Raw genomic sequence first — 14,944 nt, 5'->3', positions numbered from 1 at the left:
TTTTTTTTCTCTCTTTTTACCTTACAAACCCGTACTGGCGTTGAATTTCCGCCTTTACGACATTCATTCGCTACGTTTTCACGTGAAGATTCCATGAATTTCGTGACTAGATTTTTTTTTCCTTTTTCCCTTACAAACTCATACTGGCATTGAATTTCTGCCTTTACGACATTCATTTGCTATATTTTCACGTGAAGATTCTGTGAATTTCGTGACTAGATTTTTTTTCTCTCTTTTTACCTTACAAACCCGTACTGGCGTTGAATTTCTGCCTTTACGACATTCATTTGCTACGTTTTCACGTGAGGATCCCGTGAATTTCGTGACTAGATTTTTTTTTCCTTTTTACCTTACAAACCCGTACTGGCGTTGAATTTCCGCCTTTACGACATTCATTTGCCACGTTTTCACGTTTGAATTTCCGTGAATTTCGTGGCCAGATTCTTTCATTTTATTTTATGAAATTTATTACCAAATCCATTACCGGCGTCGAGTTCTCTGCCAAACTGTAAATTACAGAGATTCTACGGCGTGAGGGTTCCGCCATGCTACGCACCAGTAGTAACTGTATTTGCAGGGATTTACGGTCATCTTGCCAAGCCTGCGTAGAGGATTTCCACATACCTCTGGCGACATTTGCAGTTTTGCAACTGCTTTCCATCCTATTATTCTCAGGCTAGTCTACTAGCGTTTTATGGTTGAGGAGATGGCCAGTAACGCAGCACTGGAGGAGGCTAAGGCCTTTACAGAAGCTGGAAGAGCCCTGGGGCTGGAGGGCGCAAAGCTGATCAATTGGGTGAATGATAAGCTGAAGGAAGCAGCCCAAGAGAGAGCAGCCGAACTGGAGAAGGAGAGGGAAGCACAAGAGAAAAGAGAAGCACAAGAGAAAAGAGAAGCAGTTGAAAGAGAAGCACAAGAGAGAAGAGAAGCAGCTGAAAGAGCATTCCAAGCAGCTGAAAGGGAGAAAGTAAGAGCACATGAACTGGCTATGGCAGTCCAGAGTGCCACTCTGGCACCCCCGAGTCCTATGCCCCCTCTCTCTCTCACCTCCACAGCATGGGCGGCCTCATTAGGGCTTGGGACGATAACGAACCCGACACCTGGCTCGATCATGTCGAGCAGGTGTTTGGGAACTTCAATCCAACCCCTCAGGAAGTGGCCCTCCTCCTTGGCAAGCATCTCGCTGGCAAAGGGCGGACTGCATTCGAGGCCCTTCCCCTGAATGAGCGACAAGATCTCGCCCTCGTCCGAAAGGCAATCCTTGGGGCTTACGAATTGACCCTAGACTGGTGGAGGCAGAAATGGAGGACTATGCCAAAGGAGGCTAACCAGACATGGACAAAGTGGGCTGCCAAGAAGACACCGGCACTCTGTAGGTGGACGAAGTCCTCCAACGCAACATCTGTTGAGGAGGTCTTAGAACTCTTTCAATTAGAGGACTTTATTGCCTATGCCCCCCACTGATCTTGCCACCCACTTGGTGGACAAGGCCCCTAAGACTATTTTGGAGTGCTGTAAATGGGCAGATGCCTATGACACCCACTATCCATTGCAGAGTCCTTTAAAGAAGAAAATATGTCCTGCTCTCCCCCTCACTCCTGCTGCCACCTCTCAGCCTACCCAGTGCCCCAATAACCTTCCTCGGAAACCTGTGTGTGGGCATTGCAACCAACCAGGGCACACCACGGAGCAGTGCCTTTCAAAGTTGGATCCTCCTCAGCAAGCTGCTGCCACTCCCCCGAATGGACTACCCAATCATAAAAACAAAAACAATAGCCACTGAAAAAGAAACAACAGGCCCAGGCCGGATTTTAGCAAGAGTTTCTGTGATACATGCAATGTGCATGGGCACACTGCTACCTGGGTGGAATGCCCCAAGAAAGCTCCTGTTTCTGCCATTGCTATAGCTGTGATGAATCCATCCCCTCTAGGCCCCCCTGCTCAGGGCCTCATATTTGTTGCACCTCCCAGAGGTCGCTATCCTGCCCACCAGGTCCGAGCTTTCGACGACACTGGTGCGCAAGTCTCCATCATGCGAGAGGATAAAATTCCTCACGCAGCTAAGGTTGATAGGCACCAGTTCATAACGATAGAGAGCCTCAACCATGTCAAGATGTTCCTACCTACTGTCCGGTTGAGAGTCACACGACCTCACCATTCTAAGATATGTACCATGGCAGTAGCAACCTATATACCAGGAGGTTATGATGTCCTGCTAGGACAAGATTTTAGGTCTCTTCCAAACTTTATACCGTATCAGGGCCCCCGCCCTCACATTGCTCCAGACCCGTTCCACAGGCCTCCAAGGACTACCTCTGCACAGCCAATGCCACTTGAAGGTGCCAGGCAGTGCCAGACTCCACCTCTCATGAATGTTGAGCCACGTTCGAGTCCTTCCACTAAGTCAGGAATGGCCGTAGTGCCAGTGCCAAGGCCAGACTTGAGTCTTCCTCCTGGAGCCCTAAGTCCCGGTCACTCTCCCTCCGCTGGCTTGGCCCAACTACCCATGCTGGCAGTCAAGGAAGAGCCAATTCCAATAGGAATCCTCCAGGACACCCATGACCATAGTGGACACTCCACCAATGGTGTGGCCTCGCAGACCGCCCCAGAGTTGGTCCTCCCCACGGGTAAGCCCATCCCGAATACCATTACCTCATCCAATCCCCCTCCATCAGCAGCTAACCGGTCCCGGAGTAATGACTCTGCCGAATCCTATTTGGCCGAAGAACTCAGGGAACCGAGCCACGCAGCATTAGGCACGGGGATGAGTGCCAAGGCCCCAGTTGTCGCAGCAGCTGGAGCCGATGCCCCTGCGGAATCTTCAGAGGGCTTGGATCATCCAAGGCCTCCTTGGCATCGTCAAACCGACCTCGGAGAGGTCGAAGGAAGAAGGGAAAAGGGCGTCGAGGTTTTCCAGAGCCTTACGAGAGCCAATAGCCTCTCTGCACTAGTGCCTGGCACAGTGCCACCCTCTTATAGAGAATTCTGACCCTCTCCATCCAGAGAAGAGTGCCAGATTCTGCTACTTCTACTTCCTTCTGACCCTTTGGTAACTCTCTTTTTCCTTTTTGTACTGTCTGTATCTTCTCTTCCTTGGTTCCCTTTCCTCTTATTTACTGCCTTGAGGCATTTATTGTATATTGTATGCTCTGCTTAGGCACAGCCAAAAACCTGCCAGCCATTCTAGCCTTGTATAAATGAGTATTTCTTTAGGAACTACTGTCGTAAAAGTGCCATAATTGGCACCGTGCCCTATTCTAGGCACTTAGAATTCCATTTGACTTGGGAAAATTTCAGCCAGCAAATGTTGCTTTAGCACAGAGATAATTTCGAAGCCTGGCTCGTTTATACATTGGTTGATTAGATTTTGATTTAGTGTTATTCCCTAGTCTTTATATTTTGTGAGATTGCCATTGTCTTTGGTGAACTTTAGATTTTTCTGTGTGTGTGTGTTATCTTATTTAATCTCTACGAAGAATTACTTCATTAATTTCCCCCTTGTTAGTTGCACTAATGTTTGCTAGGATGTAATTAATACTGTTAGGCGTCGTCTTGTTACGAGACAAAGTTACTTAACGAAAACGTAGGGCCATTAACACACCTGAATGCGTCATATCGCCCCATCAGGGTAAACAGATAGTATGTTTTGCCTTGAACAATTGAGATAGTAGTATTTTATATGATGTAATTTATCTGTAGGTTAAGTCCATATATATCCAATGATTGCGGTCCATTGTTATTCTCAGTGTGATGTTATATTGTAAGAGTATTCTTTATTGGAATATGACAAGTGAATCTTTAGTCAAGTCACACTTCATTTTGCTTAATTCTCTACCTGTCGAGTAAGACTTCATGAATATTACCATTGGCCGAGTTCGAATATTGCTTATGTTATAAGTCCACTCAAGGGAGAATGGAAGGCTCTTTAAAATATATTGCTATTGGTCCTTGTTTCTGGCTTGTCTTGTCCATTCCAACCCGTCTAGGGTTGAAATGTCCTCTAGAATGGGGAGGTGTTCAAGATTTTAAGCCAGAACCAAGGAAAATAAAGTATTGTTACCAAGTTTCATGCATCTATGTCTATATGCAAGTTGCCCCTTCCAATTGGAAGAATCCATTATCTTGAAAAAGCTATCTCTTCTCCCATTGGTTGTTGGAATTACCCCCTACAGAGCCAACCCTTCAAAAGGATTGGGAATCAGCAGCCAGCCCTCAGAAGAGCGCCAGACCTGCGACAGGTCAGATCCCTCCTGCACCCAAGACGAGACGCCGCTTACCACCCCCCCCCCCCCTTGTCTGCTTTCCCATGCTCTCTGGGAAGCAAGTATATTTTTCAAGTTCATAGTGCGGGGAGACATCAAGGAAAGACTACCAGCCCTCAATATCCAGGTACTGTAAGAGGAGTTCCATTTCAGCCAGGGAATTGTTTTACTCTTTGTCTGTATTTCATTTCCTTTTCCAAGGCGACTTGTGTAGTTTCTAATTCTCCCCCTTTTATTTTAAGTCTCCTGGACCTCTGTAAATTATGCAAATACAGAGCTTTTAAAACTAGAGTCCAGCTTTTATGTAACTTCCTCAGTAATATCGGCCTTATGCCTGAGTAGTTTAGTTTTTTTTCTCTTTGTTCTGATCCCTCCTCCTCCAGTCAAGGCCAAATTTTCAAGTGTTAATTATATTTCCTAGGAGTGATCGAGGTGGATTCAGAAATATATATATATATATATATATATATATATATATATATATATACGTATATATATAATATAATATATATATATATATATATATATATATATATATATATATATGCAGCACAGTAATTATTAGTAAATGAAAAATTTGCTATGTTATTCCTCTATCAACATTCATGTGCCTTTACATTAGATTCCACGTTAACTTGTGTTTTATTTTCCAATCAATAATCTATTAATGGAGACCCGCTATTCATAATATAGCTTTCAGAATTATTTAATTTTATTTATCTTTGTTGGAACAAATACTTTTACGCACAGTATTGTTTAGTTTTTTGCTTAAGAAATAATTACATATCTCCTTATCAAGAAAATTATATTTGAAATTTTGAAAAAATCTGGGTTTTGAATACTTTATCTTTTTCTATACAATCGTAATTCTTAACTGAAAATTGAAACTTACGTTTCTGTATTGACTGTTGGGTTGCAATTTTGGAAATAAGTTAAAAAAAAAATCACCCACACATTATATATATATATATATATATATATATATATATATATATATATATAATATATATATATATATATATATATATGAACGCCTAAGTTATTCTCACAGGCTACCCTAACTTAGACTGTACATTGTAGATATGTTGAATTACAGGTTAGTATGATTGTGACATGTTACATAGCTTTATATATGGTCACTGTTTATTTTGAAATTCAAAACTTACAAATATATATATATATATATATATATATATATATATATATATATATATATATATATATATAAAACCCACAAAGTGTTTGCGAGTAAGTCGGCTCTCTGGTCTCGTACAGTAAAGTCCTGTCATCAAGACATCGTCTCATTGTAAACCCAACACAAACTTTTCCCCTTGAGTATCCGTGGTGCGCGGAGATTTTTTTCCTTTGAAAATTGACGGACCGCGGATATTCATTCTCTCCTAGACCACTTGTTCCTCAAGGGAATACTGGCCTAATCAACAATTACACAATGCACATTTAATAAGAAAGGCAATGACATAGGTCGGGGAACGCGAAAGAAATACACCTCAGTAGACTTACGGCCTCAACCAATCGCAACTTAATGAATCCTAAATGCTAACATGTTAACTTACAATGTCCGTTGTGTAAGAATCTGGCGGCGAACGAGAACCCAATAAAAAACATGTCGCACCTCTATTGTCTCTGTAATAGGAAGGATGCATTTTTTGGGCCTGGCCTGTGACCCTGCCTAGGCTACTAGTTGGCTTTCTCTCGGTGAAAGTTTTACTTATTATTATTGTTACATTGCAGCATGAAATGAAGAAGAAATTCCCACGACTCTGTCTAATTGCTAACCTCAAAGACATATACAAAATACATTAATCAGAGGACCATCGTTTCTGCTACCTGCCCTCTTCTTCCTGATTTTGGTGCTCGAGACACCACAGAGTAAAGTCGAGAGAAAATGGTGCACTCCTGTTTTCACGGAGGCCATTTCACATCAAATGAGACCACTTGGTCCCTACTGAACACATGAAAGAACTAAAAAATCTGAACAGACTTATAACCTAACATTATAGAGATAAATAACATGAACAGGTTTCCTGAAGTTACGTAACACTGTAAATGAATACCCTGACTGATTCAGACTAATGAAACTCTATACTTGAAATGAGTACACGATACTGTCTATATGAATCTGGCTATGGACCGGAGGTGATGCAGACTTCACCCAACTTCTTGAGTGTCAACAGCAGAAGGGGGAGAAACCCTCTGCTTGGTCTGGCATCACCTTGGATTGGATTCATCTTTTTGGTAATCCATGGACTCTGAAACTCATGGCCATTTCATCAGAACTGTAATAAAAGTAGCCTAAAACAAGGTTATATTACTACTAATGATACAGCCCACGTGACTGCAGTTTCAAGGACATACTTCATACAGAATGATTTATACATAAAGGAGAACCAACACCAGGGCTGTCTGACTTCTCTGGCTAAGTCGAGAAACAGGTGGAGATTTAGGTTGGGAAAAAAGGAGCCATATTTTTTGCGACATAGCTTGCAACAGCCATGTTGCTTCAGGTTACATTACTTCTGGTCAAAACAAGGAAAACGGGCAATAACAATTCAACTAAAGACCTTCTAGGCTCAAATGATATTGCTCGCCTCTTTATTACAGCCATAAATCGATTCCATACTATTTTTGCCGCTTCCTCAGCCAAGTTGCTACCCCCTAAATGCTACACGAAAAATTATCACTTGCTCGATGTTATCAATGCTTGCTAATACAGACCGTCCAGTTTGAAGGACGAAATGTCGGAAATTTCCCTTTCAACTGGGTAGGTTCTAAGCTCCCAGATGGAATACACTACCATGGTTAGGCCTGAACATAGATATAGAGGGGAGAGATTGGACAGACAAGTGAAGATCGCGTCCATGTAAGGCACCATTGTTATGCGATTGTTCTGAGAGATGGCAGGGGCAGCGACTGCAGAGACCAGCATCAACAAAGCCATTTCTGGCACCCAGTGCTGGGCCATCAACTGTGTTCCATACAGAAACAAAATCACACAAGGTCAGGGAATCATATTTTACAAGATAGTGCTATTTTTCATTCATGAAAATATTTATAACAGTGTTGAAACAACCTCAAGTAAACGTGTATGAAATCACAGTCAACTTGCAGTCAACTACACGCCTGCTTTTTGAGCTAATCAAATAATGACTGTTGTAATAAAGTTTTTATTAAAACCTATTTGACATTAAATTCATGTAGCCTTTTAATTAGCATGTAGGGTTACTGTCAGTCTATATAACCATTGTTAAGTCTGACAATTTTTTCCTGCTACTAGTACTACTGCTGCAGTTCTAAGTGATAATGAAGTGTTAGACTGTTATTTATAATGTTAGCAATAAGTTCTCAAACCTTGTATGTAGAGGATTCCACTGAATTTGATCTGCCAAAGCACTTGAAGGGTAGCAGGCTATTCTTCAATTTTACCATTATCATCTATGCTTCAAATTTGTATTACATTATAGCTTTAAAAGTAAAACTTTACTAACTAGCTAGCCAACAAGCAAACTTTACCAACTAGCGGGCACGTGCCCCCATTTGAAACTGATACCCTCCCAAGTGGCCCCCTATTTCGTACATCCCCCCCAACAAGATTATACTTATACATAACAAAAATTAAAGGGGACAATGTCACTATGAACATGGAAATGAGCTACGAAGAGAATTTTTTTTTAACTAACTTTTCAGTACAAAAACATGCAGTTACATACACTGAGTGTGTTGCTTAGTGACATTCAAATGCACGTAATACACATACACAGAAAAATTGCATATCATATGAGCAAACAACAAATAATATCAGCATTATATGAAGTCTTGGAGCCACTTGGGTCTACCGGCAGCCCTTTTGGGCCTACCAACAACGCCGGGGTCCTGCATGGAATACATTACTGGTTCTATGGGTGTAGGGCTTGCGGAGGTGTCACGCTGAGGTGCCTGGGCGCTGGGGGACGGAGCGATGACTCTCAAGTGTCGTCTGTTCCTTTTTGAGAGTCTACCGCTCCTGTTGAGCTTGACTGTGTACTGATGATGGGGCTTAGTTTCCGATACCACACCGGTTCTGTCCCACTGCTTAGTAGCCTGGTTTTGTATGCGTACATGGGTACCTAGTTTGATGGGCGGCAGTCTCCTGGTGGTGTCAAGGGTGCGCATAGCTTCCTGTGATTTTGCCACTTGTAGTTCCCTTTGGCGTATTGTCCGTCTCCAATACCTGTCTACTAACAGGTGTCTTCTAGCCGTCAGTACCCTGTCATGCAGCTGGAGACCCGTTGCAAGCTGAGATGGTGACTTGTTGATCTCCCTCAGAGGCGTGTTGAGATACTGGAGTATCACCAGGGCTGCCTTGTCTGACTCAAGGGCTCCACCTTTTGACGTGTTTTCTTGGAGTAGCCTCTTTGCCGATTTGACAGCTGCTTCTGCCCTGCTGTTGAACTGGGGATACTGGGCTGACGACAGACGGACCTTGACTCCCCATCTCCTGAAGAAGGCAACCATCTCCTCGCTGGCCAAGTTCATACCTCCGTCATTCGATATTTGCTCTGGGGCTCCCCAACATGAAAAATAGGATCGAAGGTGACTGCTTATTTTGTTGGATGTGGCACCACAGGGGAAGTGAGCTACCTCTAACCAACCGGTTAGTCTGTCTGCGTATACCATGTATACATTTCCCTCTATTTGGAACATATCTGCGACGACTTGCTGGAAGGGGTATTCTGCTGGCAGGTTGTGTATCATTTCTTCAGGAGGCAGTGAAGGGGCGTGTTCATCACATGAGGTGCATTGGGCACGGTGATGCTGAAGGTCTCCTTCTATTCCCGGCCAGTAGACTGACTGCCTGGCCCTCCTAAGCATAGAGTCGAGGCCTTGGTGTCCTGCGTGTAGGTTAGCTGCTACCTGACGGCGTAAATCTTCGGGGATAACCAAACGTATGCATCCTTGGTCCACCGAGTATGTCACCAGATCCTGGTTGATGGCTAGCCTATCCCGAACGCCGAAGAAGGGACGAAGGAAGATTTCTTGTGACTTCTGTTGGGGCCAATCGCCCGCTGCGACCCTAGCAAGCAAGAGCTGATACACTGGGTTGTTAGATGTGGCACTCCTGACGCAGTCTTCATCTAACACGATGATGTCCGGTTCCAAGGCGGCAACAGTTGCACATGCCACTGCCACTTGAATGTTGTCCTCCAAATCCACGTCAGAAGCTTCGTGGGGTGCTCGCATGGTCGGGTACCTTGAGAGAAAGTCCGCGGCAGTGTTCCTTTTTCCGGGCAGGTATTTGATATGAAACTTGAACTTCAGGTTGAACAATCTTGGGTTGATGACGTCCTTAAGAGCCCCATCACCCAGCAGCTTGACAAGTGGACGCTGGTCCGTGATGATGATGAGATTTGGGCACCCAAGTAGGAACAACCTGGCCTTCCGCAAGCACCAGGTGACTGCAAGGGCTTCACCTTCTACGGGGGCATACCCTGCTTCAGAAGGGGTGAGATGTCGACTGCCACATGGGGCAAGACGCCAGCCGCCCTTGCAACAAAAGGGGCTGTCAGCTGACTGACAAGCGCAATACTGCTGGAGGACGACGAAACCAATGTCTTCCTTGCTCCAATCCGTCATGATTATCGTAGGGCGTGTCTTGTTGTAATATGCCAAGCCATCCTTGGCTAATTGACAGATGACCTCCCGTGCCTGCTGGAGTTTATTACGTAGCTGGCTATCCATGTAGACGTTTTTCCCCGATGGTTTTCTGAGAAGGTCTCTAAAAGGCTCCATGATGGGCGCTGTTGCAAGGAAGGGGGCTAACTGATTCACGAATCCGAACCATGACCTAATATCAGTGATGGAGGGCTTCTCTGGCATCTGGAAGTTACGAATGGCGTCTAGTCGTTTGTCTGCAGGCTTATATGACTCCCATCCCAAGTGGTACCCGACGAAGGTAACCTCTCTCTTGCAGAATTTGAACTTCTCGGGCTTGAGTGTAATACCTGCAGAGGCACACATTGACAGGAATTCATATACGTGCCAAAACGCCTCTTCGATGCTGTGTTCGTATAGCAAGATGTCGTTGATGCATTTATGCTTTCTGGTGATTTTCTTGCAGGGCGTCATCGAATCTTTTCGTGTAGGTGTCGGAAGCCGAACAGTGACCCATGGGTGTCCTATGATAACGATACCGCCCCCATGGGGTGATGAAGGTCGTGAGTGGGCGGCTATCCTCATCCAGTTCCACTTGGTGGAAACCCCAATTGGCTTCATTGTCTGAGGGGGGTTAGGCTAAGAGACTGCCTCGCTACTAACCTCAGCTGATGCAATGAGAGGGGAAGGGTGAGGGAAACCAGGCGGTACTATTCCCAGCTCCTTACAAGCATTCAGAGATAAATAGAAATTCTTGGCCGTTGGCACAAAGTAGACCTCCTGCTTCGTGTGTCGCCCACCTATTTCAATGGTACATGCCGTTGATCGGAGGCATCTCACTCGGAGATTAACAAAGTCCCTCAGACCTGTTCGAGGTTGCAACTCCAGAGGTTTTATGCGCAGGCTTGAAAGAATCGTGGGCCCGGCAATGCAGATCTGTGCTCCTGCGTCTGCTACGGTGAGTGTGGACACCGACCTTCCGCTTCCATGGGAAACACAAGCCTTGATTTAGGGGTGGGGGGAGAGGTGTGTGTCGACGACAATCACCAAACTCGAGGCGAGCGGCGCTTTCTTCTTACTTCTGCAGCATTTCTGGAAGTGCCCTACCTTTTGGCACCCGTGGCATGTCATACCTTTTGCTGGGCATGATGCTTGACCAGGCAAATGACATCCCCCGCAATTCCTGCAATGCTTTGCACTTGAGATACCGCGCAACACCATGATGTCTGGCTCTACGTCATCGGCGCCAGTGACGTCATCACTCAAGGCACCAGCCGACTCCCTCGCATCAATAGCGACACGTGGGACGCTTTCAACGTCCAGGCGTGCAGCTTCAAAGGTACAACACAAAGCCTGAAGGGCATCTACACTTTTACATGTATCACATGCCTGAAATACATGCCTTTCTAACACAGGGTCACTAAGACCTACCATTATTTTCCGTAACAGCATATATTCGGCCAAGCACTCCTCGCATTTGGGACACTGAAAATCACAGTCGGTGGCCTTTTGAGCACACCTTGAGAAATAATCACTAACAGACTCTTCGCGCCCTTGTGCGAGGGCAAAAAATTCGGACCATTGCACTGCCTGATTCGATGACCGTAACACAATATTCCCGATGGCATCCAGAGCCGCGTCTGCAGTAAGGGCGTTCCATTTGGCGTCAGAGTACCGAGCGTCCAGTGCATGTTGCAGTGGCGGCACACAGTTGAGTCTAATATGCAGGACAACATCCTGCGGTGGGAAATTGTTGAGGTGGATCCAACACGTCATTGAACGTCTCCAGGACCTAAACTCTGGTGAGGACATCACAACATTACATTTCTCAGGGGCAGCAGAGACAGGGACTGCCGGCATGTGATCCAGTACCGGGAAGAGCATCCTGAAGGGCACGGATGGCATGTTGCTGGTATGCAATTAACGTCTGTGCTTGCATCACGGCCCGTGACAAGGCCCTTGGCAATGCAGGAGAGGCACACCTTGGCATGGCCTGGGCTGGTCGACGCATCAGGGGCATGACTTGGTTCGAAAACTCACTGCGCCATGTTTTGACATATGGTTTTGACTAATTGTAAGGGTAGATATGAGATTATTTATTTTTGTAATAAAACTGTAAAAATCTTGCTGCCATATTCATTAGTGCTCTGAGTTGTAGATTGAAGTCTGTGCCATAGGCTAGGCTATCCTGCTAATTCCATCTGGCGAACCAGTAATCCCCATTGCGAGGGTATAATTTGCAACATTTGGTCCTTCTGAACTGGACAGCCTAGGAATTCAGTTCCCAACCACACGACCAGTTGATACAGTTTTTGTAGTCTTGTAGAGTATATTCTGCGTAAATCCAGCAGACCACAGAGCGAGATTAAAGGGTTTTGATGCATGCACCTAAAGCTACTGTTTGAAGCGAACCAGATACAGGGTGCAACATTTGCCCATGAACCCCCTAACCTATAGGTTAGGCCGAATGCCTGATGGGGTGCATTTCAATGCCCATATAAGAGGAGTTCCTGAGTCATATTATGCGGCTGATTTGCTTGTAAGTGTTGTCAATGTCTTTCTTCAGGACATAGCAGTAAACAATGTAGCAGCAAGCGCAGCTGCAAATTCTGTGGTGGAAGTCACCACAACCTTATCCGTGATAATGATCACCACAAATCTCTGGCAAATTCTGCTTCTGCATCAAATTCCAGTTTTCAACCTCTCAGTCATCCATCTACTCACATCGTACCTAAACCAGTGAAACACCAGAATCAGAATCAATAAAAAATGAGTCATAACATAATTCAAAAGAAACAGTCCAAGGGGAATAGGGAAAAAACCTTGCATCAATGTGAAAATTGTCCAGGATAAGCCTTCAACTGAACTCCCGGCAACCCTACTTCCTACTGCGACAGCCATCTGGTAGTACGGGAGTGACCAGCCATTTTAGGCTAGAATGCTCTTAGACACAGGGAGCCAACGCAGTTTCATATCCAGTTGGCTGGCACGAAAACCCAATCTACCTGTAATTAAATGCATTTCACTCAATATCGCACCTTTTGGCTCACAAGCAGTCGAGGTAGTTTTTGATATTGTATCTTGCAAGTTGCATATGGGTCAGAGGGTTGTGAGAGCAAAGCTCGTTGTTCACAATGAAGTAAATACGTCAATACATAACAGGTTTAATGAATGTAAAAAGACTAGATAGACAAAGGGTGTGAAATGGCTGATGTGGATATTAACAATGACATGTTGAAGAACATTAACCTATTGATAAGGGCTGATTATTTCAACAATTTCATTACTGGGATAAATGAAATTGATGGTGTTAGTTTTACTCATGTTGGGGTCGCCCCTTGCAGGAGGGTACCACAGTGGGCCTTACAGGGGGTAGAAACAACGAATGTTCAAACACTCTTGAGTTTGTAGATTAGTGGAGTCAGATTACGATATAGACGTATGATGGAGACTGGATACGATCGGTATTAACCCACATGAGCAGTTCACTACCTTAGAGAATGAAGTGTCGGAAAAAGTAAAAAAGTGTCACAAAAACTGATCAGGGTTATCACGTAAGTTTGCCATTCCGTGGATCAGAACGTCCAAACAACAACTACTGAATGCCATCACACAGCTGAACTCACTCAAAAAAGACAGTTTCAAAAGGACCCTGAGTATAGAGCTGCTCATCAGAACGTTCCTTCAGACGTATCTGGAAGCAGACTTTATAGAAGTTCATGATGCGCAGATAGAGGGATATTCTATGCCACACTTCGGAGTAAGGAAACAGTGATTGACTAATCTCCACATAGTTTTCAATGCGTAGTCAAAGACAAAAGGCAATTGTCTTTGAATGACTGCTCGTACCTGGGTCCCAATCTGGTGGAGATGCTTCATGATCTATTGCTAAAGTTTAGAAAAAACCTCCATGCAATAACATCAGACACATAGATGTAGAGAGGAGAGATTGGACACCGTATAACAGCCAAAGCAGTTGTGATGTGCACTATCTGGCGCCATTGCTATGTGATCTCTTATGTAAACGACGGTGCAAACCCATACAATCTTATGGGAAACCCTGTACTCTTTAAAACGTATTTTCTCGGATGTCCTCAAAACTGTCAAATGGTTTATGCACCATTTACTATATACAGTATGTACTGTATGTAGAAATGTACATATCCAATTTGTGGAAGTGATATGCGGTCCCACTGCTGTTTTCCAAATACGTTTAATTGTTGAATATCAGTGTTTTCTCCTGACCGTTGTGTCAGTCTGTATTTATATTTTGAGCATGCCAGTAGTGTAGCCCAGTGTGCGAATTTATGGAACTGCATTGCATTTGTGTTGTGATGGTCACCTCAGAAATTATTGCAGGTATTTATGTATGTTAACAGTGTCCCCCATTTCTTGGGATGGTTTAGTAAGATTCCCCATTCATTTGGATGATTTATAAGATTATTGTTACCTACTATTTCGAGAATTGAACTTTATTAGAATTCTCTGATGCATTCTTAGTAATTTGAATATTTCATTTTGATTAACCATTAATGAAAATTATGCTGTTTTGTGTTTTATTTACATTATATTATTTCTTAATTATCCATGGTATTTAATTACCCAGTGCATAAAGTCTACTGAGAATATCTCAGGACTAGAGGTATAAGGGTGGTTGAACTACAATGGCGACACAAACTTCTGTTTACAATCATATCCTCAATGTCCAGATTTCATACAAACAAAGCAAAGATCGAGCATAGGCACAAGATTTCGTCTTCCCTCAAAAGTTAGATATTCAGTGCAATACTTAGAGTTGTGATTTTTATTACAAAACACACAAGGCGGGTAAAGGTTTACACCTGATGGGATACTTGCAGCCACTGAACTTGTGAAGTGACCAGCGTTTGGTGACTTAGTACTTTGAAACCCTTTGTGTTTTAGCATAGGTTTGCTTGCTATACATCATGGTGATGAAGAAGCAGACTACTGCAACACGACTCCTTTTAACAATATTCTCCTTTTCCTGTGATTTTCTGCAAACCATACTTTCA

At 44.0% G+C, this 14,944-nt stretch overlaps 1 protein-coding gene across 1 annotated transcript; it reads left to right on the top strand.

The window, feature by feature from the left end:
* The first annotated feature begins 1,912 nt into the window (after positions 1–1,912).
* LOC135216518 (WAS/WASL-interacting protein family member 1-like) lies at positions 1,913–6,991 on the top strand. The gene is made up of 4 exons (XM_064251891.1): positions 1,913–2,015; positions 2,181–2,693; positions 4,173–4,238; positions 6,885–6,991. Exons 1-4 carry the CDS (start codon positions 1,913–1,915, stop codon positions 6,989–6,991), a joined length of 789 nt encoding a protein of 262 aa, XP_064107961.1.
* The last annotated feature ends 7,953 nt before the right edge of the window (positions 6,992–14,944 follow it).

This window comes from Macrobrachium nipponense, chromosome 6 (assembly GCF_015104395.2).
Source record: "Macrobrachium nipponense isolate FS-2020 chromosome 6, ASM1510439v2, whole genome shotgun sequence".
In the NCBI taxonomy this organism is placed as follows: domain Eukaryota; kingdom Metazoa; phylum Arthropoda; class Malacostraca; order Decapoda; family Palaemonidae; genus Macrobrachium; species Macrobrachium nipponense.
The sequence above is the reverse complement of the archived record's forward strand: the minus strand, read 5'-3'. Positions and strand labels throughout refer to the sequence as shown.

Coding starts and splice junctions, on each gene's coding strand:
- LOC135216518 (XM_064251891.1), top strand. CDS start 1,913: ATGAATCCATCCCCTCTAGGCCCCCCTGCTCAGGGCCTCATATTTGTT. Junction 2,016..2,180: donor CCGAGCTTTCGACGACACTG/GTGCGCAAGTCT, acceptor GTACCATGGCAG/TAGCAACCTATATACCAGGA. Junction 4,239..6,884: donor GAGCGCCAGACCTGCGACAG/GTCAGATCCCTC, acceptor TCTTTATTACAG/CCATAAATCGATTCCATACT.